This window comes from Mustela putorius, unplaced genomic scaffold (assembly GCF_011764305.1).
Source record: "Mustela putorius furo isolate JIRA1106 unplaced genomic scaffold, ASM1176430v1.1 tig00000129_pilon_pilon_pilon, whole genome shotgun sequence".
Classification (NCBI taxonomy): domain Eukaryota; kingdom Metazoa; phylum Chordata; class Mammalia; order Carnivora; family Mustelidae; genus Mustela; species Mustela putorius.
Window position 1 is genome coordinate 13,485,283 of NW_025421290.1, and position 27,275 is coordinate 13,512,557.

General features: G+C 37.9%; 2 protein-coding genes across 3 annotated transcripts in view; one reads left to right on the plus strand and one right to left on the minus strand.

The window, feature by feature from the left end:
• The first annotated feature begins 18 nt into the window (after positions 1-18).
• LOC101686022 (JNK1/MAPK8 associated membrane protein) lies at positions 19-26,817 on the plus strand. Of its 2 annotated transcripts, none has more exons than XM_004738866.3 (7): positions 19-133; positions 2,608-2,699; positions 3,269-3,423; positions 10,992-11,198; positions 13,631-13,812; positions 17,354-17,430; positions 26,014-26,817. In XM_004738866.3, exons 1-7 carry the CDS (start codon positions 130-132, stop codon positions 26,230-26,232), a joined length of 936 nt encoding a protein of 311 aa, XP_004738923.1. In that variant the 5' UTR covers positions 19-129; the 3' UTR covers positions 26,233-26,817. The 2 variants fall into 2 exon arrangements, with proteins under 2 accessions (XP_004738923.1, XP_004738924.1); XM_004738867.3 differs by having other exon boundaries at positions 40-133; positions 2,626-2,699.
• The window catches only part of CCDC175 (coiled-coil domain containing 175), an 84,687-nt gene continuing 68,636 nt past the window's right edge, over positions 11,225-27,275 (minus strand). The window contains exons 21-23 of the mRNA XM_045070086.1: positions 26,623-26,779; positions 25,516-25,592; positions 11,225-11,341 (exon numbers count right to left, since the gene is read on the minus strand). The gene's annotated coding sequence lies outside the window, so the exon portion shown is untranslated. The remainder of the gene's footprint in view (positions 11,342-25,515; positions 25,593-26,622; positions 26,780-27,275) is intronic.

The window sequence follows — 27,275 nt, forward strand, 5'->3', positions numbered from 1 at the left end:
GGGGCTTCGGGGTGGTCGCCCGGGTTACCAGGAGGCGGAGCCGCCGAGGCTGCTGTGGGCCGGATGTCCGGGCGCTGCTACCGTGGCGGCTGATCCCGGAGCTCCTTCGGGGAGACCTGCGAGCGGCCAATGGGTGAGTGGTCCCGGAAGGGTCGGGAAGCGTTTGTCTTAGTCCCCGTCTCTTCCCCACGCCGGCGGCTTTGGGCTCTGCCCGGGCGGGCGGCCTGCGGATAGCGGCGCATCCTTGCCCCTTGCTCGCACAGCCTCGCCCGGTCTCTGGACTCGTCCTGGGGGTCCGGGTCGCCTCGGCCCCTCTCGGGCTGCGGAGGAGGCACGCTGTAGAGGGGAACGGGCTGTGTGTGCCAGGGCAAAAGGCCAGGCCTTGGTCGAGTGCGAGAGGTCGCTTGGGTCCCTTTTAGTCCCTTTGTTTAGCATTCGTGAGGGTCGACTTCAGAATTTAAAGCGCGGGCGTTAGTAAGGCCGACAGCCAGTGAGGGCAGAGGAAGCTCTTCGCTGCTGAAGTCGCCCGCTTGAGCATCAGGCGTTAAGTTATAGGGCGCTTCATAAAGGGACAAGACCGTTGGAAAAAAGAAAAAAGAAAGTCATAATATTTTAGCCACCCTCCAGTGAAGGGGAAGGGGAAGGGGATATCAAACGGACACCGGGAGCCGTAGTTTTGGTTGGTCCATGATGAGCTGATTTCAGTTTATCATGGTTGTTTTCAGGCCTTGGGTTTTGAGAATTTCAGATTATTCACATTCAGACGTATTTACTAAACACCTACTAGATGCAAAACACATGTGGAAGAAGCCTCCAGTTCTTCTCAAAAACTCTGAAACCGTTCATTTTTGTCTTAGTAGTTTAGGGCAGAGTGATTACAATTGATTAAGAATTAAATGCCAAATAAGGTAAAGAAGCCCAGGGATTTAACAAAAATCAGGAATTTGGCAAAAGTAAAAAAGTAAAAAGTAAAAATATTAAACTTGAAACATTTTAGTTTGTGCTCTTTCTATTGTTTCTCAGCAGTACAGGGAGAAAGAAATCAAAAGTCCACTTGAATTTGAAAGGAGAAAGGGCTTTGTGGACCAAGCAGTCTCTATTGTGAATTCATGAAGAATTTGGGAAATTATTCAATAGTGAAAGGAAGGAAAAAGTCTTCTCTACCTTCAGGATCTTCCAGCTGGACTAAAAATTAAGTTTACATGAGACAGATGAACAGAAAAAAAAAAAGTTTTATGTGTTCATGGAGGCCTAGTTATGAAACTTGAGACCTAAAGAAATGACCAAGGCAGGCAGTTCTTTATACATTATCAACAAAGAGGCAATAAATTTGTGAGGAATTTACCGGAAAAGGAAAACAAGTGTTTGGGCTAAGGTAGTAGACTGGCAAAAAAGTAACAAGGTTTATTTCTGCAGCTTTTTTGACCTTAAAGTCATTATCAGTGTTAATAAGGATATCTTTATACTGCTTTCAGGGAGACAGAAGAAGTGTGAATGTCCTTCACATGTCCTGTTGTTTCTTAAGTAACTTTTATTTAAAATAATCAGTATTCCAGAATGGCTCATTTTGGGAGCCTGCCCTTGGTCCCTACAGTAGTCATAAAATGCACAATTTTCCAGATTAATTCACATTTGACCATAGTTGTTTCAGATTTATTCTTCTCTAAGCTGTAGGTTCTTTGAGGGCAGGGACTCTTGTTATGTTGCTCGGTGGCTCTTTAAGAAGTTCATAGCCAGGGAGTCTGATACTTAATGCACGTTTATTGAATCAATGAATCAGTGAACGAAGGAAATCAGATGTCTCCGATGAAGAAAAAACAAAACATGCTTAATAGCTTTTTATTGGTGAAGCCAAAGACAATCTGTAGGCCCTGAGGTATTTTTTTGTGAAGAAAAGCTGCTTTTTATTTTGTCCAAGCCTTGAAAGCAGGGGGTTGATTCTTGATTCTAAGGTAGATATCAGTATCCCTGATACTGATCAGAGGCCCAGTGACAACCTTGATGAAATTTTCACCTGTCCTCAGCAAACATGACCAAAGTTAGGACAATGTTGTAAGCTTTTTCTTAAGGTGAATTTATTTACTTTAAAGGCCTGACCTTTATTTTGAAATTATGTCTTTTCTGCTTTTCTGGTATTAAAATGTGTTCTATTAAGAACGAAGGTGATATTGTGTGTGTCTTTGTGTATGTGTGTATGTGTGCATGCTCTGACTGGGCAAAAATAAGGGGTGGTGATCCTCTGTTAGCTTTTAATTAAAAAGTGGAACTGCAAAAGTCTAGTCCATCTAATCAAGGGGGACTAGCTGCTGGAGCCACTGGAGACATACCAGGTTAAGCTTTGAATTCTGGGGATAGATCCCACTCTGCTGGTTGATGGCTCTTAACCAGAAGCAATAGCATTAAGAACAAGGTTTCAGTATAACTTTCTGCAGTGACAAGGTGTAAAAGGGGAATTTTAGATTTTAAAAGTAAGTGCATCAAGACTTTTGTTAATCTGTATCATTTTTAACAACTGTGTTGAGATATTTCTGCCAGGTGCTTCAACTGTTATTACATTATTTTATAATCACAAAAGATGTTACTTTACTGGCATTTGTTTTTAAAAAGCTGTCGATATTCAACCAGCATGCCTTGGACTTTACTGTGGAAAGACCCTATTATTTAAAAATGGTTCAACTGAAATATATGGAGAATGTGGGGTAAGTCTTACTTAACATTTTGATGTTTTGTTGCTAAAATCTTTTTGTTTTTGAAATATTTTCACTTGTAGAATATCTTTTTTCTTCATTATACTCAATTTATAAAACTATGGCACATTAATAAAATTCTTATTTGTGTTGTCTTATTAATTGTAATACATCTTTCTTGCAGTCTCAATTAACTTTTTTTAAAACATTTTATAATTTTATAGTAATTTCTAATACATATTAATGCTATAGTGCAGTGACTTGGGCAGTAAGTTAACATTAAAACTCCAGAATTTTTATCTGTAATTATTTTTATGTAGCGTTATTAACTAAGATTGTCATTTAATGTTAGTCGACTGTTTTAGTAACTTAGTAAAAGGAATCTTTTAAAAGAGTGTTATACAGATATATCAAATACAATGTAGATATATTTTACATATGCACTTTCTTTTTTATTTCTAAAAGATGCACATGTATACATGTTTAAACTGAAATGGGATGTCTTTATAGAATGACTTTGGGATATTAAGATAAATCCCTAAAATAGTATCTGTACAAAAAATATTGTTCTTATGTTATAGGTGTGTCCAAGAGGACAGAGAACAAATGCACAGAAATACTGTCAGCCATGCACAGAGTCTCCAGAACTTTATGATTGGCTGTATCTTGGATTTATGGCTATGCTTCCCCTTGTTTTACATTGGTTCTTCATCGAATGGTACTCAGGGAAAAAGAGGTTAGTACTTTCTATGAATGTATCTGGACGGACTGATGTTGGAATGATGATCATTTAGAAGACCTTATTAAATAATTGTGGTGAACCTGTTTTTGCTTTATATTCTGATGACGTTTGACTGTGGCAAGAAAACTTAAGGATAGGGCATGTCTTAGTAATTATAAAGGGAAATATCCTTTGTTTTACTCTAAATGATAAGGAAGGAATTTTTTTTTTCATTTCTCAATTACAATCTCTATGGGTTCTTTATAAAGAATTGGTTATGATTACAAAACTATTGTTGGAGAACAAATGCTTTGTGATTTAATTTAATACTAGTAATCTAGTATAATATTAAGATAATATAGCTGCAACCTAATTATGAATACTGATGCTAAAACGTTAAAATCAACAAGCATTTATTGAGCCCTATGTTTTACGGTTAGATGATTGGGGAGGAGGTACAGAAAAAACTGATGTGGTTTATAATAATAAACTTCTCTAATTTTGTAGAGAAGACAAATGCATATGCAACTAATTATAAATCAATTTTAAAAGTGTATAAACAAAAAAAAGTATAAACGTGTTATGAGGGATGCCTGGGTGGCCCAGTGGGTTAGATGTCCACCTCTTGGTTTTGGCTCAGGTCATGATCTCAGGTCATGGGATCCAGCCCTGTGTAGGCTCTGTGCTCGGGGTTGGGGGGGGGTCTGCTTGAGATTCTCTCTCTTAGCACCCCCTCAGCTTGCATGCACTTAGCCTCCCTTTCTCTCTCTTCCGTAAATAGATACATCTTTAAAAAAAAAAAAAAAAGCGTTATGACCAAAATGCTCTGGAATCACAAAGAATGGAAGAGATGAATTGTGCCTGGTGTGATCTGAAAGACTTCAAAAAAAACATTTTAGGCAGAGGAAATAGCACGGACAGTGGCATGGCGGTGTGAAATGTGTGCTGTGCTGCAGGTGGGACTGGAAGTAGTTGGGGTGGTCAGAGTGTGGATTGCACATCAAAGGTAATAACTAGGAGAGTGGGAAAAACAGGTTGAGGCCAGAATGTGAAGGTATGTTTGTCTGTCTGTGAGAAAGACTGTGTACTCGTGCAAGCAGGGGGAGGAGCAGAGGGACAGGGACAAGCGGACTCTGCACTGAGCATGGAGCTTTGTGTGGGGCTCTGTTCTAGGACCCTGAGCATGACCTGAGCTGACACTGAGTCAGTCGCCTAACCGACTGAGCCTCCCAGGCACCCCCAGAATGGGAAGGTTCTTTGGTGAGGATGTGAAGTTTATACTGGGAATGAGCAGCCAAATTAGTACGTTCAAGCCCTACCGGCCTTTAGTTCCTCCAGCTTCTCAGGATCTTTCCCTTTCGCCAGCTCTTCTCTGCCTCAGATGCTCTCTTCTCCCTCTTGACTGCAGCTTTTTACCTAGCTGCCTTTTCTTTCAGATTTCAGTATAAATTACTCCTAGTTGTAGAGACCCTCCCAGACCCAATTTAAAGTAGGTCTGCCCCCCTTATTTCTTTTTTTTTAATAGTATTCATTTTATTGTTTTTGTTTTGTATTTAGTAGTCAACATAATGTATAATTATGTTTGTTTCCTCCTGTCTCCCAACTGGAAGTCCTTGAGGGCAGTGGCCATCTCTGTTCTCCATGGAATTTCCAGAGACCAGCACAGCTGCTGGCACGTAACAGATGCTCATTTAGTATCTGCTGCGTGGATGATTTATTGGTGAAGATTTTGGTTTACACATCACTGGCTGTATATTTTAGGAAGGTAACTTCTATAGAGAGTAGATGAGAGGCGAGGTATATTAGAAGGCTCTTTGCAAGCAGTAGGGATGACCAGACTCCAGTAGTGTGAATGGGAAGGATGGGCAGACAGAATTAGAATTAGTAGTTTTCTGGATCCCACCTAATAAATCCACACTGATTATTTATATTGGAAAAGTATTGGTTCTTTTTCAGATGGATCCGTAAAAAAGGTTTTTAAAAAAGTACCTCTCATCTTGCTTTTAATTTCTGTCTAGAATGATGAGAGATGAGGGCAAGAAAGGAGACGTGATAAACTGAAAGCTGAAGTGGAGTAATTGCTCAGCTAGTTGGTTGGAACATCTCAGCCATAAGCAGGGAAGAGATGGGGTTAGAGAGATGCACCTCACCAAATGCATTTGAATTAAAACATCAGTTATGTTTTGAGGGAGAGTCTTGGAGCAGAGTGTGGGGTTGGGTTTGAGGGTAGAACAGAGGAGTGATTAGTTCTCAGGCAGGAAAGCAGGTATGTTTAAAAAGAAGGAGTTTGCATAACTTAGGTATGCTTTGCCTAGGAAATTGACAGCAAAGGACACCAGAGCCATCTCTTGCATTTTCCAGAGATGTTGCCCTTACGATCAAGGAAGTAGAGGCCTAGCTGTCGGAGACTAGCCCAGTGTTTCTCAACCTTTTATTCATTGTCACTTCCTTAAATAAGGAGCCTTTTCAGATACTTTTTTCCTAATTTCACCTACGCCTATGAAATTTTTATATCATCACTGTCTATGTCATGTATGCACCTATGTGCTATATATAACAAATGTAAGATTATTTTATCCCCAAGAACCAATTTTTGCCCTCTTAGGAGTGAAGTCACCCATTGGCCAGACTCTCATCAAAACTTTCCTTTCTCGTACTCTTGCTTTCCCCAGAGTGTAGTATTAAATTTGTTTTTCTTTAGGACCAGGGCAAAGATAAGCAGAATTACATATTTTTATGCAGTATGGTCAGAAGCTGTGCTGCTTATGTGACTTGTTTTTATATAATTTATAACTTTTAGAATGTATTGAGCGGTCACTAGGGATGTTTGCAGTGTGCCAAATGCTGTGCTGCATTGCAAGATTCAGAGAGGACTGAAATGTGGCTGCTCTCAGTCCGGTGGATGAGAAAGACAAGCCATCATAGTGTTTGTGAGGTTCTGTAATAGAGGTTTATGGAGAGTTTTAAGGCTGGCATGAAGAAGAAAGAAGTTAATTTTTCCTTCTCAGAGTAGGGCAGGGTCACAGAAAAAAACTGACTTTAAGCTGGACTTTGCAAAATGAGTAGATTTTGATAGAAATTGAGGAAAAAGTCTATCAGTAAGAAGAAGATGTGCCAAAGTATGGAGGCAAAAAAGCACACAGTATAATGAAGAGGTGACAACTGAGGTCCTATGAGAGATGGGGACTAAATGAGACCAGGGTAGAGAGTTAAGGCTACAGGAATCTTAGGAAGTATTCCTAAGACCTGGGGATAACTTCCAGAGCTGATCTTGAAGGATGCACAGCTTGCCAGATGGGTGAGTGAAGGATGCCCACGTGTGTGGACGTGTGAGGAGAAAAGGAAAGTAGCGTGGCTGGGAGGGGTGGCAAACAATGCTGGTAAGGGGTATTTTTCCTGAAAGACAGATGGAACTCAACGAGTAGCCTACTAAGGGGAGTTTTAGAAGCCCAATTTTGTTCTGTAAAGATCGTGTGGTTGACTGCAGACAGTTTGAAAGGGGCACAATGAGAGCAAGAAATGATGAGGTTGGGATGTTGCTTCTAAAAATATGAATTCTACAATGAAGCAAAATACTAGATTATATTATGTGAAATTATGTTTGTTTATGTATGCACTCTTTCCATCTCTGTAAAATCATGCAGGAGTTCTTCCTGCGATATGGGCTCGTTAGGAGCTCCAAGCGACCCTCCTGTGGGAAATAACTGAAGTTTGGAAAAGACACACTGTTTAAAGACCTTGCTGGTTTCACTGGAGGCAGGGGAGATCTCCAAGAATCCATTTTTAGAAAACACAAGCCAAGGACCCCTGGGTGGCTCAGTGGGTTAAGCCTCTGCCTCGGCTCGGGTCGTGATCCCAGGGTCCTAGGATCGAGCCCCACATTGGGCTCTCTGCTCTGTGGGGATCCTGCTTCCCCCCTCTCCCTCTGCCTCTTCCCCCCTTCTCTCTTCTCCCTGCCTCTCTGCCTGCTTGTGATCTCTGTCTGTCAAAAAAGTAAATAAAATCGTTAAAAACAAAAAAAAAAAAAAAAAAGAAAAGAGAACACAAGCCAACTTTAAGCTGGGGCCAGAGTGACAAAGCACAGTAGGAATGGGAGCATTGCCTGTGGTTTATTGCTGACCACAGCAGGTCCTGAATCTGAGGCAGCCGTTGTGAAGCCTACACTCTCAAGAGGCTGGAGCCCAAGCTAGTGGTGGGCACGACTGCCAGCGAAAGCACAGATCCTCTTTGCTGGAAGGCTTCCCGTATCCTTAGTTTAGGCCCTAAGACTCTTATTCATTAATATCTGTGAATGACCTCATACTCCGTGATAACCAAATAAAATCAGCACTGTGACTGAGAGTGGGTAAACTTAACAGAGAGTATAGGTGTGCTTCTAAAGGACTGCAGATAATGGACTGTAGGCTACCTTGTAGTGCTTAAAGAAATAGACCCAACGACCTCCAAGAGTCAACAAGAGGTTATTGGGAATGAACAAACAGGTTGGTTTAAAAAACAAAAGGAACTTCTAGAAATGAAATTTTAAAAATGGTAGGTCAATCAGCAGATTGAACAGTTGAAGATAGAATTAGTGAATTGGGAAATACATGTATCTGTGGACATTGGGAGATGGAGAGGAGAAGTGAGTTGGGGGAAATCGGAGAGGGGGATGAACCATGAGAGACTGTGGCCTGAGACAACTGAGGGTTTTGGTGGGGTGGGAGTTGGGTGAGCCTGGTGGTGGGTATTATGGAGGATACATATTGCATGGAGCACTGGGTGTGGTGCACAAACAATGAATTTTGGAACACTGGAAAAAAAACAAAATTTAAAAAATAATGCAATGCTGAGAGAAAAGGAGATAGAAAATTTGAAATATATTAAGGGAAATGGAGCATAGAATGAGAAGCTGTAGTGTGTGTCTATAATCCCTGTGGGAATCCACCTAGGTTCAGTTAAACATTCAGACTACCAGAGGTAGACAACCCTAGGTCATACCAAGAACCAGTCTTGCCCAGAACGAACACAGCTTGCCTACAGGGCAGCGTCAGCTTTTGAAGCAGTTGAGTTCAGCTGGAGGAAGATAAAGTCCACACTGAGTGGGTGTGGGAGTCCAGGTTTAAGGTCTTGTGCCCTAAAGGAGCCATTCTTTCTGAAACCTCTCCATAAGTATAGCTTCCAGAGCCCTGCAGGGAACATGCCAATTTACAAGAATTGCTGAACTCAAGAAGGCCAGACCATGGTGTCCCATCAGATATTTATTGCTTATTTATAGTTCTCCCCAGTCCCGGTACAGTCTACCAATCAAGGAGTTGTTCGTCTCCTAAACAGTGTTACCTGGCAATAAAGTTGACATGTTACCCTTATCAGGCTTCCAGAGGAACTGAGCTAGTTAACTGAAAGTCAGAGTCTCCTGTGCAGAGGAAAAGTTTTATTAACTCTTTGTACATAGTTTTTAATCAGAGTCTTCAGAAAAAAAATAGAGAAAATGAAGGAGAGTCAATATTTAAAGACATGTTAGCTTTGGATTTTACAGACATAGTGAAAAACAGATTCACAAAATTGCTCCTGGGGAAGCAAAACACATTCTAAGCAGAAGAAATAAGAAACTCATACCTGTTCACGTAATTACCTGCAGACCACCAAAAATGAGACACCACATGGTGCTCTGGTCAGCAGCCCTCTTTGTGCTGACAGCTGACAGCTGGCATCTACTCCAGCCATACAGCCTGTTTTGAACACTCCAGCCAAGTCAAGCCTCTAGATGAGTACATCCCAGATTGGTATCATGTGGAACAGATAGGACTGCCCAGGTGAGCCCAGTCAGATCACAGATTAGTGAGAAATAATGAATGGTGGTTGTCAAACCACTAAATTTTGGTTTGCTATGCAGTGATAGATAAACATTGTTCAGATAGAAAACTCAAAAACATCTGTAGACTAGATAATAAAAATGGTAAGAAAGCTTAGTAAAGAGGCTGGCTGTAAGATAAATATACAGGATCTTTTATCTTCCTATATTTCATTTATAGTACCATGGTATTGAGAGAAAGCTAAGACCGAGGTAGCTAAGCTACATTGGATTCATATTGTGGAACATGACAAGCTAACTCTAAAATCTATATGGAAGTCCAAAGGCCCAAGAATGGCCAAGACCACTGAAGAAGTAGAAGAATGTATGTAATATCAAGAATGATTGTCATATTCTTTTGTCTGAGGGATAAAATTGGACCCCAGGAACAAAATACAGAACCCAAAAACAGACCAGTAATCTCTGAAACTTGTATGGTAGAAGTGGCATGGTGGTTTGGGGGGGGTGGGAGGTTAGGAGGGACAGTAAACTCCTCGGTAATGTGCTGCTGCTGGGACAGTTGGGTTACCCAAGTGGGAAAATCTAGTCACACCCTACCTTAGATTATACACAGAAATCTATTCTAGGTGAGTGAAAGACTTAAATGTGAAAAGCAAAACCTTTAAACCTAGAAGAAAATGTAGGTTAATATTTTTCTTGGAATAAGGATTTTTCAGAATATTAAAATGCTAACCAGAAATTTAAAAATTGATAAAATAAATTCTATTAAAATTGAGAACATCTGTTTATAAATATCACAAGAGAGTGAAAATTCAACTTATAAAACGAGAGGAAGGCATTGACAACATACTTAAAAAAGTAAATGTGGATAAATGATGGAATGGGCATGCAGTAGAATATTATATAGCAGTGAAAATGAACTTTAGCTAAAGCAATGCCATGGATGAATCTTGGAAATGTAATTTCGAATGAAAAAAAAAAATCTCAAGACAAATATCACTTTAATAGTGCTTAAAAATAGCCAAAACTTGGGGTGCCTGGGGAGCTCAGTTTGTTAAGCGTCCAATTCTTGGTTTCGGCTCAGGCCATGATCTCAGGGTCATGAGGTCGAGCCCTGTGTCAGGCTCAACCTGTGTCCGTGCTTAGCAGGGAGTCTGCTTGAGATTCTTTTTGCCTCCCCCACCCTCTCTTTCAAATAAATTAATCTTTAAAAAAATAAGCAAAACTAGACAGATTATGAAACATAATCTAATTGGAATAAAAACTTCAGAAAAAGTGATAAAGACAATTTAGTATAATGGTTACCTCTTTGGGGAGAGCCAGGAGTGGAGAATGAGGAAAGAAAAGAGGTAAATGTAGGTTAATGTTCTAGTTACTAGGTTAGATGATGAGCTTATAGTGTTTACTATATTACTACACTTTATAACTAATATATATTACATTTAATCTTTAATGTGCTTTTGATATTTAAGATCATTTAAAATGCATAGATACTAAGACATTCTTAACAGTTTGGCAGGGCACTAAAGATACTTTATGCTCTTCTGTACATTTAGATAGTACTGGCACCGTGTATCTGGGATGCGTATCCCTTTTTAATATAGACGGTTAAACTCTTCTCAAGTGGTTTTTATGTTTGGCGTTTCTTAACCTATTTAGAAGATATTTTAGCTTCAGGATTTATCAGTTAAAAGATCCTTTTAGAACCTGTATTTTGAAACATACAGGTTTTCTTAAAATCCATTGAAATCCTGAAAAATTTCTGGTAATTGTGCTGCTTTTGCTTTCCTAGTTCCAGCGCACTTTTCCAGCATGTCACTGCGCTATTCGAATGCACCATGGCAGCTCTTACCACCTTACTTGTGAGCGACCCGGTCGGTGTCCTTTACATCCGCTCCTGCCGAGTCTTGATGCTCTCCGATTGGTACACTATGCTTTACAACCCGAGTCCCGACTACATCACCACGGTGCACTGCACACATGAAGCCGTTTACCCACTGTAAGTATTTTCACAGACCGAAGATCACTTAGAAAATGACAACTATAGATTTTATTCATTTCAATAGGTTGAGTATTGAAGAATGGCTTCCAGGAACTGGGAGATATGCAGAGATGATTTTCTGCTCTTGAAGGATACACAGTCTAATCGATGGGAATAGAAATACATTTTGGTATAATGCATGTTTTTATGAACATGTTTTTATGTTGGTATTGAAGGGTATATAAGCATTTCTAAAATAAGCGGCATTTGTTTCTTTAAAAGGGGTTTATAAGGCAATATCTGACACAGAGGAAAGAGTATGGGTTTTAGGACTAAAAATAAGCTTGAGTTTGAATCCTGAGCTGCTGTGGTAACATAATTGTGTTAAGAGCCTCTCATAACCTCCATTATTCCCATTGGGAATAATGGTACCTTATAACATGATTGTGAGTATTAAGTCTGCACATATCAGATACTATGTGCAGTGCTTACATACAGGAAGCACTTAATAAAGTAGTAGCTGGCATTGTAATTAGGGTGCTTAGGTTAGTGGTTTTTTTGGTTTTGTTTCTGTTTTTTTCCACAACTAATGTTTATAATTTCCATGAGAATGTTTTGTCTTAAAAATACCAAATTTGGGGCACCGGGTGGCTTTGTCAATCAAGCAGCTGCCTTCAGCTCAGGGTCCTGGGATCAAGCTCTGCATCGGGACTCCCTGCTCAGCAGGGGGTCTGCTTCTCCAAATCCCTCTGCCTGCCGCTCTGCCTACTTGTGCTATCTATCTGCCAAATAAATAAATCTTTAAAAAAAAATACCAAATTCATAAGATTCTGTATAATACTGTCCTAGACTACTTCGTTTTTAGAATTTCTCCTCGTGTTCATTTTGATGTGTTTTTCTTGTAATAAAGAGTCTGGTGTTGACATTTTATATAGCAAGTTACCATTACATAATATGCTCAAGAAAATAGTCCTCTTTGTGCAGTTTCTTAAGCATACTAAGTGTGAAAAACACATTCACATATGTAAAAGGGTAATTTTTTTAAAAAGTTCCAGGGACGCCTGGGTGGCTCAGCTGGTTAAGCGGCTGCCTTCGGCTCAGGTCATGATCCCAGCGTCCTGGGATCTAGTCCCGCATCGGGCTCCTTGCTCAGCCAGGAGCCTGCTTCTCCCTCTGCCTACCACTCTGTCTGCTTGTGCTCACTCTCGCTCCTCTCTCTCTCCCTGACAAATAAATAAATAAAATCTTAAAAAAAAAAAAAAGTTCCAGATACAGAGGTATGAACATCTTTCCACCTGCCTACCATTAAGCCCTGTAAATTATTTATTTCCTGTATATATGCCATCTGTCCCTGTATATACATATAATTTACATGTAAGACTATATATAAATGACTGATAATGTGTTCTTGGTTGGTGTCAGAGCTATAACTCTCAGCTTTGATTATTCTCTTCTCATATACTATCCAGGGGACTGCAGGACTTAACCTGGTCCTATTTAGAGAGCTTAAAAAGGGAATCAGATATCGTATATAACCATTTTATTTAAAAAAAATCAGACTCACTTGCTGGTCACATATATAAATGTTTTTTATACTATCTATAAAGCATATAGTAGGGAAGTCAACAAATACTTAGAACAGAGATGGCAAATAGGTGCTCTCCGTCCTCATTCTGCGACCACATCCTTACACAACTTCATTGATCAGGATATGTTTCACCATCTTTGAATTAAGTAGGTTTTTTTTTTCTCAGCAACTTTTCCAGTAGTCACAGTGCAGTGGCCTGTCTGCCTTTTTTTATTAATTATACACAACAGTGGTTTTTGAAAATTAAGAGAAGATTTTATGGTATCAACACTGGGTTTATTCATATTTACTTTACATATTGTTTACTGGGGCTAAACTTTTCAAAAAGCAGCAGAACTACCCAGGGTACCTGGCTGGCTCAGTCAGAAGAGCATGCAACTCTTGATTACAGGGTTGTGAGTTCAAGTCCCAGGTTGGGCATAGAGATTATTAAAAAAAAAAAAAAAAACTTTAAAAAAAAAGGCTATAGGACTACCAAAAGTTATAGAAATTTTTTTCTTTCGTGAGTCAACAAAAAGTGATGGCATAAAATTATCATTGGAACACTATTACATTGACTAATGGAGGTTATTTTCTCCATTGGCATATATATAGCCTAGTTCCTTACAAATTGAGAAATGCCAGGATACCTTACCCTAATTGTAGTTTTGAGGGGAACTTGATTAGATGAAACATGGAAAAGCATGTAAATTGCTATTATTAGAAACTTACTATAAAAATGTTTACAATACTGAAACCTTATGAATTAATAGGTTGACTTAATATACTTTTAAAATCTTTTTTAGCATCTTTGATTTTAAATTGATCAGTAGGTATTTTAAAACTTATTCTCTGTGTTATGATTCCTTGTTCTATTTTACAGATACACCATTGTATTTATCTATTATGCATTCTGCTTGGTATTGATGATGCTGCTCCGACCACTTCTGGTAAAGAAGATTGCCTGTGGGTTAGGAAAGTCTGATCGATTTAAAAGTATTTATGCTGCACTGTACTTCTTCCCAATTTTAACTGTGCTTCAGGCAGTTGGCGGAGGCCTTTTATGTAAGTTTGATGAAAGTCAATGAAATATATTTTATTTTTATGTGTGATAAACTATTTTCCCTAAGTATAATTTTGGATCTTTTTCTTGAAAATACATATTTTTGCTAAAACATAATCAGTCTTATAAAAAACGTAAAAAATGGGCTTCTTGGAATGTTCTCAGACTAATCAAAGCTGATTTCTATTTAAAGAATACTTTGAATCTGAAGCTTTGAACCTAAGTAGGAATATTTTTAAAACCTGAGTATAAATTAAAAAATAAGAACTTGTTTTTACATATAATATATAGAAACTACTATTTGATACTATATACTAACATATAAGTTATGTCTTCAGGTTTGTTGTTTGTTTTATGTCTTCAGTTTTTGAGTTCCTTTATCAAAGCTTTTTAGGTACAATAAAAGAATCCTATTTTAATATAGCTATTCATTTATTCAGTAACTATGTAGGCTGAATTGTGACTCAAAAGAAGAATAAGAAAAAGTTGGTGTTAAAGGACTGACATACTAGTAGGAAAGCTATAAGTAGCGGAGAGAATGTAGTATAGTACTTACTTGAATATGTGACATTGAATATTGCAGGGCTGTTAGATGCCATCTTTTATATGAACCCTACCGGTTACAGAGGACAAGGCTTCTGGCCTAAAGGAACTAGGCAAGATTGGCATTATAATATAGCATGGTAATGAATTTGGTTCTGGAGGAGGATGGCACTGTGAAGGTGAGGCCAAGGGAAGAGGAAACTGGAGACTAGTCAGAGGTCTATTATCCCTCATATTCTAGTTTACTGATACATTGTTTCAGTTGACCTACATAATATTTGAAAATGTATAGGTTCCTTCTAGCTCCTACCATTCCCTATTTTCTTAGATTTGGCCCACTTCCCTTATTCACCTGCTTGGCTGGCCTCTGGAGGTGTTTGAGGTTGCTGTTCTTGCTCTTGGGAATAGAGACCTACTCTTTAAGGATTTTAAACAGCAGAGTGATATACGTAGGTTTGCATTTTGGATAGAGAACTTGGTAGCAGTGTGGAGTATGGATTGGCGGGGGAGGAGGACCTGGAGGATCAGGTAAGACGTTATTGCAACTAGCCAGGCCGGACTGGCCTAAAGTAGAGAAACACTGGAAATGGAGAGTATTTTGAAGATAGAGTTAACTAAACTAGGTAACTGATTAAATACACAGGTGAGGGAATAGGGGAATATGATAGAGTAGCTTTCTGACTTTTTCTGACTTAGTAACTGGTGAATAGAGCAATAGAAGCAGTTATTAGAAGAAGCAAATAAAATAGGTTGATGAGAAGTGAATCTGGTTTTAGCTGTTCATGGAATATTCACTAAAGTACAGGTAATTATTTATACCAGTCTGGCACTTAGGAGAGCTGTCTAGGGGGGAAGGATTTAGGAATTGTCAGCCTCCACCCTGGGTCCTAGACTACAACTGGTGCTGTTGTGCAGAACCTCTTGAGGGGAAAAGCTGTGGAAAGTGGGTCAGGATTTGGGAAGTTAACCCAGGAGACTGCCAGACCCCACTGCTTCATTTACTGTGGCTGCCGATATTGCAGAATGCTTTGTCCCACATAGAACGTCAGATCATTTTGTTAACAAGCCTCTGTTCAAAACACATTCATTGTGAGGATCAAGGAGTTAGTGTTCATTTGCACTAAATCTAAATGTATGCAGTCTGCTGAGAGTAGTCAGAGGATGTCATACCAACTTGTAATTTTATGATATTGGAAAAAAAAGTAGATAATTTTGGTTTGTTGGGGTATCTTAGTCACTTCAGACTGCTATAAAAGTACCATAGATGAGGTGGCTTGCAAAACAGAAATTTTTTTTTCACAGTCCTGCAGAATGGGAAGTCCAAGAGCAAGGCACCAGCAGATTTGGTGTCTGGATAAGAGCCCCCACAGTGTCCTCATGTGGCAGAAGTCGGGGGTGGAGGGCTCTCTTATGTAAACACACTATTTTCATTCACAAGGGCTCTGCCCTCATGTCCTGATCACTTCCCAAAGGCTCCACCTCCAAATCCCAACACATCGCAAGTTTAGGATTTCAGCAGGAGAATTTTGGGGCACACAAACATTCTGTTCATAACAAGGAAATAGAGATGTCTGAGCAAAGTAGAGCAGCAAGCAGCTTCTGGTAGCTTAAGATACCTGGGTCTAGGGAGAGGGACCCTGGAGGTATTAGGAAGAGGTCTGTGACAAATTTTACCTCCTTGGAATTATTATTGAAGCCAATTTTTAAGTGTGATCTGCATCAGAACCACAAGGGGAACTAAAATGCAGATTCTCAGGCCTTACCCTTGGGCCTAGTTGCTCAAAATCTCAAATTATTTTACACCCTAGAGTAAGAACCATGCCTGAGCCCAAGACCACCCTCCACTACCCGAAGTTTAGGCCTTGTTAGAAACTCCCTTTCCCTCTTTTTAAACATAGATGGCTTTTTACTACTCAGTCTTAAATTTGTAGCATTAGCAATATTGTTTATAAATTAAATGAGGTGTTTTTGAATGGTTGGTTGAGGACCTAATCGCTGTCTGTGAAGTAAAAGATGGTAAATGTCAAATAAGGCATTCATTTATTTAGTAAGTTGGAATTGGGCCTGTATAGATAAGTCAGAATTTCTGGCTTCTGCTTTCTGAATTAACATTTGAAATTTTTCCAAATGGGTTCCACTGCGATGTAGAATGATTAGTGGTTTCATAAATTGAACTTGTTTTAAAATAATTATATGAAAAATAATTCATGATTTTATTCTCAATTTGTTCATTTGTTTTAGTGTGCTATAAATTGAAAACATTTTAAGAGAAAAATAGTGTTTTATAAGGAAAAGTTTTGCTTGAAGTAGAAATATCTAGAATTTTGACATAAAGAACACTGAATGATCCGTTTGTCCTTTGAGGTTTATTGACACTGAACTTTTCTAAAGAGTTATTAAAACTGTGTAGCTCTTCTCAACCAGTGTCCCCCATCTGGACCACAAAACAAAATTATTTGAGTAATTACTTTCTCAGTCCTCCCAAGTTCAGTACATACTAGTGTTCTAGAAGCACAGACAGAAGTTAATTCTTTACATTCAATGATGCCTCAAGGTAGGGTCTTCAAAGCTGGACCACGGAGTTTTACATTTTTAAAATTACAATTTACAACTTAAAATACAATTTACAATTTTAAAATTAAAAGAAAAATAATTCTTAACGTGAAAATTATGTGAAATTTGGATTTTATTACCCCTAAAGTTTTATTGGAACATTGCCACACCCATTCATTTCTGGATTGTCTGGCTGTACCCACTGCAGCAGGGATTTGGGTGATGGAGACAGTCACTGTGTGGCCCACAAGGCCAAAAATATTTACATCTGGCCTTTTACAGAAAGATTGCTGACCCCTGCCTTAGGGCATTAGGACTTAAGTCTCTCATAGGACTGGTTGAGAAAGTTTTCACTATGAGGAGAATTATGCTGTTTGAATTTTTTTGATGGTTTATTCAGAAAATTTGTTTAATTTTCAATATAATACCAATGTTTGTTTTTTTCAGATTATGCCTTCCCATACATTATATTAGTATTATCTTTGGTTACTCTGGCTGTGTACATGTCAGCTTCTGAAATAGAGGTAGGAAATCTTTTTTTCCTTTGTTAAAGGTTTTTTTGATTGATTGTTTTTTAATTTAACAACTGAATAGAATAGTACATATGATATGGTACAGCTGATTTAGGAATGGCTATTTGATGGCACTCAGTAGCTGTTAGCATTTTAAGTTTATGCAAGGTTGTATATTGGACTGTATTTGCTTGGGAAATTCATGCAGTGGTAGACTCAACTATCCAGCATATTGGAGAAAAAACAATCATATCACATAACTTACACACATAGAAAATGTTTAATTATTGAAATGTTGAAAGTTATTAATACTGTTTTGAAGGAAACATGAAATGCTTTATTGTGTGTAGAACTAATTTTACACTTTATTTTACATTGGCAACACTGACAGTCATCAGTAATTATATACATTTTGTACTCAACTTTCTTCCCAACTTTATTGATTATGGATGTTTTTTACTTTTGCACTCTAATATTTTGGTGATTTGGAAATAATGTCATAGTCACATTAGTTTTGACCCTGTTCCTGTTTTGTGATCTCCGTCTTCTGCCTCTTTTTAGTATTTCAGTGGAAGGCCACTGTTAGAACTCTTTGATTTATTCCTTTAACTTGAAAGGAATAAAAGTGTTGCTTGCTAATCTAGTGCCTTGGCACAATCTTCAGGTGCTGTACTACTGTTGGTAAAGTGTGTGATTTCTCAAAATTCTTTTGTAAATAAGTTCAACCCAGGGGAATTAAGTTGTTATCTACTTTGGAGTCATTGCTGTTACTCTTTTTTCTTTTACATTAGTGAAAGAATGAGAGGGAATGACTTTCAGCCAGAATAATAGTAGGCTAGACAGAATATTTTTATGGTGATTTACATCTTTTCTTTTGTATTCTGTCTCCATTTCTGCTTTGTAATCCTTAATCAACAACATAACATTTTTAAAGAAGATAAGCAGATTCATTTTTGAGGGAGACATGATTGGATATTTCAATAAAATGAAGTTTTCGAATTTTTGTTTATCTATAACTACTATGGATAGCTAAACTAGCTTGAAACTGATCTCTCTGCTCTAGGAATCTCCTATATAAAATGTTCATGTACTTCAAGTAGCACTTTGTAATGAATCAGAAATAGGGAAAAGAAAAGTCTAGTTCTAGGTGAGTTAATGAGTCATTTAATAAGAGAGAGTTGGTAACCTTCCGCAAATTACATTTTAGTGTGTTTATTAGCTCCTTTAGATATTACTTTTATAATCACTTATTCCCTCCAATTTCTACATATTAGGAAGCTGTTCAAAGATTAAAGGAAATCAGGCTGTTCACATGTCATTTGTGCTCCTTTTTAATTATCCAGGCAGCAGACTCCAAGAATACTAAGAGTGAGGAAGTTGGGTGTATATACCTCCTCCTTCCTGCCTATAAGACTCAGTTACAGTGGATCAGGGCAGGAAAAAGGCACATCATGTGGAGTTCCCTTCTGGTTCATATCTCTCAGAAGAAACTGTAGTGTTTCCAGGGTTAAATGGTGGTGTGGACTAGAATTGAGAGACATGGGCTCCTGTTTTGGTGCTGTCCCTGATTGTTTATTATGACTGTTGGAAGCCTCAGTTTCCTCATCTGTAAAGTGTAGTGATTAGACTGAATAATTTCTTGGGTCCTTTTTAGGTCAAACATTGTGTGATTCTGAGATTATTGTGTGGACACAGTACATTTTATTTTTATTGAAGTATTAACATCAGTGTTATGTTAGTTTCAAGTGTACAGTATAATCAGCAATTCTGTACATTACTCTATGCTCATGATTTGTGTACTCAACCCCCTTTTTTCACCTACCTCCCCTCTTGTAATCACCAGTTTGTTCTCTGTATTTGAGTCTTTCTTATTTAATTTTGTTTTTTTCCCCTTTTTATCCTTTGTTTCTTAAATTTTACATTATGAGTAAAATCATATGGTATTTGTCTTTCTCTGATTGAAAGACTTCACTTAGCAATATACCTTCTAGGTCTCTCCATATTGTTGCAAATGGCAAGATCTCATCCTTTCTTATGGCTAAGTAATATCCCATTGTTTATGTGTACCACACCTTTATCCATTCATCTGTCTATGGACACTTGGGTTGCTTCCATCATCTTGGCTATGTAAATAATGAAGTGCACATATCTTTTCAGATTAGTGTTTTCATTTTCTTTGGGTAAATACCCAGTAGTGGATTTGGGTAATCTATTTTTAATTTTTTGAGGACCCTCCATACTATTTTCCACAATGACTGCACCAATTGGCATTCCCGGTGCACAAGGGTCCTTTTTCTCCACATCTTGGCCAACGTGTGTATCTTGTGTTCTTGATTTTAGCTACTCTGACAAGTCTAAGGTGATATCTCATTGTAGTTTTGATTTTGAATTTCCCTGGTGATTAGTGATGTTGACCATCTTTTCCTATGTCTTTGGCCATCTCTAAGTCTTTCTTGGGAAAACTGTCCAAGTCCTCTGCCCATTTTTTTAAATCAGATCAAATTAAGTTGAGTTGTAGAAGTTACAGGATATACAGATGTTGAGTGTTGGGTGTTGAGTTGTAGAAGTTATAGGATATACAGATATATGCATATCTGTATTAATTTTTATATATATATATACACATACACACACACATATATATAAAATATACATCCATATTAACCCCTTATCAAATATATAACTTGCAAATACCTTCTCCCCTTCATTAGATTGCCTTTTTGTTTTGTTGATGGTTTCTTTCACTATGTAACAGCTTTTTATTTTGGTGTAGTCCCAATGCTTTGCTTTTGCTTCTTTTTCCCTTGCCTGAGGAGACCTAGGTAGCCATTGTCAAATTACTGCCTATTTTGTTCTAGGAATTTTGTGGTTTCAGTTCTCATATTTAGGCCTTTAATCTATTTTGAGTTTATTTTTGTGTATGGGTAAGAAAGTGGTCCGGCTTCATTCCTTTGCATGTAGGTGCACAGTTTTCATAGCGCCATTTATTGAAGAGACTGTCTTTTTCCCTTTGTATACTCTTGCCTCCCTCCCTTGTCCTAGATTATTACTATATGCATGCGTTTATCTCAGGGCTTTCTATTCTGTTCCGTTGATCTATGTGTCTCTTTCTGTGCCAGTACCTTCCTGCTTTGATTACTGCAGCTTTGTAGTGTGTCTTGAAATCTGGGATTGTCATAACTCCAGCTTTTTCTTTCTCAAGATTGCTTTGGCCATTTAGGATTTTTTTGTGGTTCCAAACAAATTTTACGATTATTCTACTTCTGTAGAAAATGTTGTTGCTATTTCGATAGGAATTGCATTACATCTGTAGATTTCTTTGGGTGGTATAAACATTTTAACATGGGTCTTCCAGTTCATGAGCATGGAGTTTCCATTTGTTTGTGTCACCTTCCGTTTCTCTCATCAGTGTTTTATAATTTTCAGAGTACAGGTCTTCCGTTTCCTTGGTGTATTTTTGTTTGTTTTGTTGTTGTTGTTTTTTAAAGATTTTATTCATTTATTTGACAGAGAGACAGTGAGAGGGAACTTAAGTAGGGGGAGTGAGAGAGGGAGAAGCAGGCTCCCTGCCGAGCAGAGAGCCCAATGCAGGGTTTGGTCCTGGTACCCTGGGATCATGACCTGAGCCAAGGGCAGACACTTAAAGACTGAACTACCCAGGTGCCTCTCGCTTCCTTGGTTTAGTTTATTCCTAGATGTTTTATTATTCTCATACAATGTAAATAAGATTGTTTAATTTCTCATTCTGCTACTTTGTTATTAGTGTATAGAAATTCAACAGATTTCTGTTCATTAATTTTGTATCCTGTGACTTCATTGAATTCATTTATCAGTTCTGGTAGTTTTTTGGTGGAGTCTTTAGAGTTTTCTATATATAGTATCATGTAATCTGCAAATTGTGGAAGTTTTACTTCTTCCTTACTAATTTGAATGTCTTTGGTTTTGTTGTTTTTTCTTGTTTCTGTGGCTAAAACTTCTAGTATTCTGTTGAAGTGGTGAGAGTGAACGTCCTTTCCTTGTTCCTGATCTTAGAGGAAGAGCCCTTGGTTTTTCACCACTTAGTAAGATATTAGCTGTGAGGTTTTTATATACAGCCTTTACTATGTTGAGGTTCCTTTCCTCTAGACCTACTTTGTTGAGAGGTTTTTATCACAAACAGATGGTTGTGCTTTGTCAGAAGCTTTTTCTGCATCTGTTTAAATGATGCTATGATTTTTATCCTTTCTCTCATTAACGTGATTATCATATTGATTTTGCCAATACTGAACCACCCTTGCAACCTGGAATAAAACCCACTTGATTGTGGAGAATAATTTTTTTAGTGTATTGTTCCATTTGGTTTACCAATATTTTGTTTAGGCTTTTTGCATCTATGTTCATCAGAGGTACTGGCCTGTAGTTTCCCCCTTTTTTTGTGGTGTCCTTATCTGATTTTGTTACCAGGGTAATGCTGGCCTTGTAGAATAAATTTGGAAGCTTTCCTTCCTTTTCTATTTTTTGGAATAGATTGAGAAGAATGGGTATTAATTCTTTTTTAAATGTCTGATAAAATTCACCTGTCATGCCATCTGGTCTTGGACTTTATTTTCTTGGGAGCGTTTCGATTACTGATTCCATTCCATTAATAATAATTGGTCTGTTCAAGTTTTCTATTTCCTCCTGATTCACTTTTGAGAAATTATATGCTTCTAGGAATGTATCCATTTCTTTAAAGTTGTCCAATTTATTGGCATGTAATTTTTCATAATAATATTCCTTTAACATCCTTTTTATTTCTGTGGTGTCAGTCATTTCTTCTCCTTTTCTGGTTTTATTTGAGACCTTTTTTCTTGCTGAGTCTGGCTAACGGTTTATCAATTTTGTTGATCATCAAAGAGCCAGCTCGTGTTTCACTGATCTGTTCAATTTTCTCTTTCTTTCCTTTTCTTTTCCTTCCTTCCTTTTGCCTCTATTTCATTTACGTCTGCTCTAATCTTTATTATTTTCTTCCTTCTCGCTTTGGGATTTGTTCTTTCTCTAGGTCCTTTAGCGGTAAGGTTTCTTTGTTTGAGATGTTTATTTCTTGAGGTAGGCCTCTGTTGCTATAATCTTTCCTCTTAGAACAGTTTTTTCTGCATCTGAAAGATACTGAACCATTGTAGTTTTCATTTGTCTCATGTACTTATTTATTTCCTCTTTGGTATCTTGGTTGACCCATTAATCGTTTAGTAACATGTTAGTTAGCCTCCATGTATTTGTGTTCTTTCTAGACTTTTTCTTATGATTCCTAGTTTCATCCCTTTGTGATTGGAAAAGATGCATGATATGATTTTGATCTTTTTAAGTTTGTTGAGACTTTTTTTGTGGCCTAACACGTGATTTATTTTGGAAAAGATCCCATGCACACTTGAAAAGAATGTGTAATCCACTGTTTTTGGATGGAATGTTTGAATATATCATTTAGGTCCATCTGGTCTCATGTCATTCATAGCCATTGTGTCCTTTTTGATTTGTCTGAATAATGTATCCATTGATGAAAGTGGAATATTGAAGTCCCCAACAATTATTCTATTACTGTTAGTTTCTTCCTATCTGTTAATAGTTGCTTTATGTATTAGGTGCTCCCTTTTGGGGTGCATAGATATTTATAATTGTTCTATCCTCTTGTAGAATCGTTCCCTTTATAATTATATAGTTATCTCTTGGTACACTCCTTGTTTTAAATTCTATTTTGTCCCATATAAGTATTGCTAACCCAACTATCTTCTAACTTCTGTTTGCGTGATGTGTTTTTCTGTCCCTTCACTTTCAATCTTACATGTGTGTTTAGGTCTGAAGAAAAGTCTGTTAAAGGCAGCACTTAGATGGATTTTGCTTTTGTTTTTTTATCCATTCTGTACCCTATGTCTTTGGATTGTAGCATTCAGTCCATTTATACTCAAAGTAATTTTTGATAGGTATGTACTTATTGCCATTGTTACTTGTTTCACTGTTATTTTTGTAGTTCTCTGCTCCTTTTTTTTCTCTTTCCTGTGGTTTGATGCCTTCAGTGTCATGCTTGGATTCCTTTCTTTTTGTGTGCATTTTATAGGTTTTTGATTTATAGTTACTATTACATTCATTTATAACTTCTTACATGTATAGCAGTCTAAATTAAGTTGTGGGTCACTTTCGTTTGAACCCATTCTAAAAGCACTAAATTTTTACCCTCCATTCCTGCCATGTTTTACATATATGTCGTCATACTCTACATCCTTTTGTCAGTCCCTTGACTGCTTTTTATAGATATAATTGATTTTACTGTTTTTACATTTTACTCTCCATAATGGTTTTATATGTGGTTAATCTTTTATTACATGTTTGCATTTACCAGTGACATTTTTTCCTTTTATAGCTTTCTTACTCCTTATTATAGGTTTTTTTGTTTGTTTGTTTGTTTTTTCACTTAGAATTCCCTTTAACATCTCCTGTAAGGCTGGTTTAGTGGTTGGGAAAACTCCTGTCTCCTTCAGCGCTGCAATAACAGTCTTGCTGAATAGAGTATTCTTGGTTACAGGTTTTTTTCTTTAACCATTTTGAAAATATTGTGCCATTCCCTTCAGGCCTGCAGAATTTTTGCTGAAAAATCACCTGATATGATCTTAAGGAGTTTCCTTTATGTGTAATTGCTTTCTCTTCTCTTGCTGCTTATACAATCTCTATCACTACTTTTGCCATTTTAATTATTGTGTCTTGGGTTTTGTTAGGTGCTGTCTGTGCTCCCTGCATCTGGATGTCTGTTTTCTTCCCCAGATTAGGGAAGTTTCAGCTTTTATTTCTTCAAATAAATTTTCTGCACCTTTTCTTTCTTTTCCTTCTGGGATCCCTATTATGTGACTATTGTTATGCTTGATGGTGTCACTTAACCTGTTCTCCTTTTTTAGTACATTTTTTTTTTGTTTGCTGTTCAGGTTGGCTGCTTTCCATTACACCAGTCTTCCAGATACTGATCTGTTCTTCTCCCTTCTCTATTGATTTCCTCGAGTGTAATTTTCATTTCAGTTATTAGTTCTTCATTTCCAACTGGTTGTGTTTTATATTTTGTATATCTTTATTGAAGGTCTCACTGAGATCCTCTGCTCAATTATGACCATTACTTTATCAGGCATGTTGCTTATCTTTCCTTTGGGGATTATTCCTTGGTCTCCTCATTTTGTCTAACTCTGTTTTTTTCCTTTGTATTAGAAAAGTCAGCTACATCTCCTGATCTGGAAAGTAGTGGCCTTATGAAGAAGGGGTCCTGTGGCACAGTGCTGCCATTCACCAGAACCAGGCACTGCAAGGGTACCTCCTCTGTGGGGTATATGGGCCTTGCTGTTGGGGCTGTGTCAGTCCAGTCAGCTGCAGTAGCTTCCTTCATCTGCTCAGGGCATACCAGGCAGGGTTTGGGGCCTGAGCTGTTAAAGTGTCAGTCTGGGGCCCCCGAGGGCCTGTAGTTAGTTGGGCAGGATTGGCAGTCAGACCAGATGCCTGTCCCCCTTCTGTGTGTTGGGGCTGCAGCTAAATCACTCTCCAGGGTTAACCTCTCCCTTCCCTGTCCCCGAGAGATTTTCGTAGGTCGGTGGGCCTAGCAATCACACCAGATGCTTGTTCCCATCTGTCTCTTGCAGCTACCATGGCACTGATCAGCAGGGTACTTCCTCTGCACTTTTGGTTATAAGGGCAGGAGCACTTTGGAATGCTGCCATCTCTCCTGGGGTTGCGTGCAGAGTGTGTGGGGGCAGGAGGGACACCTGCTGAGTGAATCTGCAAGAGAACATGGGCTGGGTGTGGTGGTAGCAAGCTAGGTGAAGAGTGTTCTGCTGCTTCCTGCAAGTGTCTGGGTATCGAGGTCGGGGAATGTGCTAGCTCTTTTGTTCTTGGATAAGTTTCCTAAAGATCCCTGCCCCTACAGTGAACGTTCTGAAATTAGTAAATCTCCTTCTCATACACCCCTGGTGCTTTTCAAACTGCTGCTTCTAGCTGTATTTCTGTTAGGTTGTTATGCTGGCTCTTTTTTTTTTTTTTTTTTAATTCTAGTTAGTTAACCTCTAGTGTAATACTGGTTTCAGGAGTAGAATTTAGTGATTCATCACTTACCTATTATGATGGCTCTTTAATGGCTGGGAGTACTCAGTTTCTCTGTTATTTTCTGGCTCTCCTGGAGCTAAAGGCCCCTGATTGTAAAACAACAAAAACAAAAACCTCTTAATAAGGCCCACTGGGGGACTCCGCGCAGTGCTGGACCCCCATGCCTAGGGCTGCTGGTGTAGGGTCTGATCCTTGGGCTTCTTGTGGTTAGTCTCTCTCAGCACATGGTTCCTAACCGTCACTCCACCCTTCTTACCCTGTTTGATGTGGCTTCCTCTCTACAACTAACTGTGAAAGGTCTTCTGCTGCCAGTCTTTGGGTCATTTTCAGAGTGAGTTGCATTGATGTGTGTTATCTCCTTGTATCCGTGGGATGAGGAGAGCTTAGAATCTTCCTATTCTGCCATCTTCCCAATAAGTAATACATGTTAAATTATAACGTAATAAATTATCTAGCTTATTCAGTCCAATAACTTGTATTTGTCTTTTCTTTTACAAAATTATATAGAACTGCTATGATCTTCTGGTGAGAAAGAAAAGACTTATTGTTCTCTTCAGCCACTGGTTACTTCACGCCTATGGAATAATATCCATTTCCAGAGTGGATAAACTCGAGCAGGATTTACCCCTTTTGGCTTTGGTACCCACACCAGCTCTTTTTTACTTGTTCACGGCAAAATTTACTGAGCCTTCACGGATACTCTCCGAAGGAGCCAACGGACACTGAATGTAAAATACCAAAAAACCTAAAAAGTGTTCTTAGTAAAAAAAATATATATATAAAATGCATTAATACTCTTCTGTTGTATCTGGAAGAAAGATTAGGGGTTTTTGGACTTTTTTTTCTGTTTTTGACTTAACAGACTTTATGGTTAGAGTTGGAAAATACAAAATGCTGTAGTAGCCTGTTACATTAAATATATACTTTAGCATTCTATGACACTAGGAGCATGTTAGGAAGCCCTTGCCTCCTCAACAATTTATTCTTTAGAGCAAAATCATGTTTCTCTATATCTTGGTAAGTATAATCTGAAATCCTAAGCATTGGCCTAATTGTGCATATCTGTTGTATTTCAATTTGTTTTTCAAATATAATGAATTATAAGGACAAACATACCTTGTGGTCTGATAGCAAATATGAAAATGATGTATGTTGTTTATTGTTATTTATTTTTACCAATACAGTATTTTGATTATAAAAATAGAGGATAATTTATATAACAAGTTTTCTTTTTATGGGTAGTTTGGTTGAAGACATCTTCTGATGATTGTTTCTGTTAAGAAAAACAATAAAATGCTTAACTACAAAAAATCTCAGATGTTGACATTTAATTGTATTTTGCCACACTACTTGTGGAAATAATTCAGACTTAAGTAGTCCAAATGAATAAATACATGTATTCACATAGTCCCTTCCTCTTTGATCTCATTTTTGAAGGATATATAGACAATGCCATGTTGATCCTGAAACTTTTTTCACATTGTGACATCTCTGAATTAGGATGCATCTTAAAATTGATACCTTCTAAAACTAAATACAGAATATATACAAGATACAGTTTTTCTGTGGTTAGTTATTAATGGGTGTGCTGTGGATTTTATGCTCGGAACCCTTTAAGAGATCCATGTGGGAGCAAAATAAGTTTTTTTTGGCACTTAACCTAATAATCTGGCCATTTTCTCCATTTGTATTGTTTAGAAGGTTATTTACAGATTCTATTTAGTGGGGATTATGCAGGTTTGTTAAACTTAGGACATCCATTGACCATT

Excerpts from the sequence above, each read along its gene's own strand:
- LOC101686022 (XM_004738866.3), top strand. Across the intron at positions 11,199-13,630 it reads CATGAAGCCGTTTACCCACT|ATACACCATTGTATTTATCT; the intron begins GTAAGTATTTTC and ends TCTATTTTACAG. Across the intron at positions 17,431-26,013 it reads TGTCAGCTTCTGAAATAGAG|AACTGCTATGATCTTCTGGT; the intron begins GTAGGAAATCTT and ends AAAATTATATAG.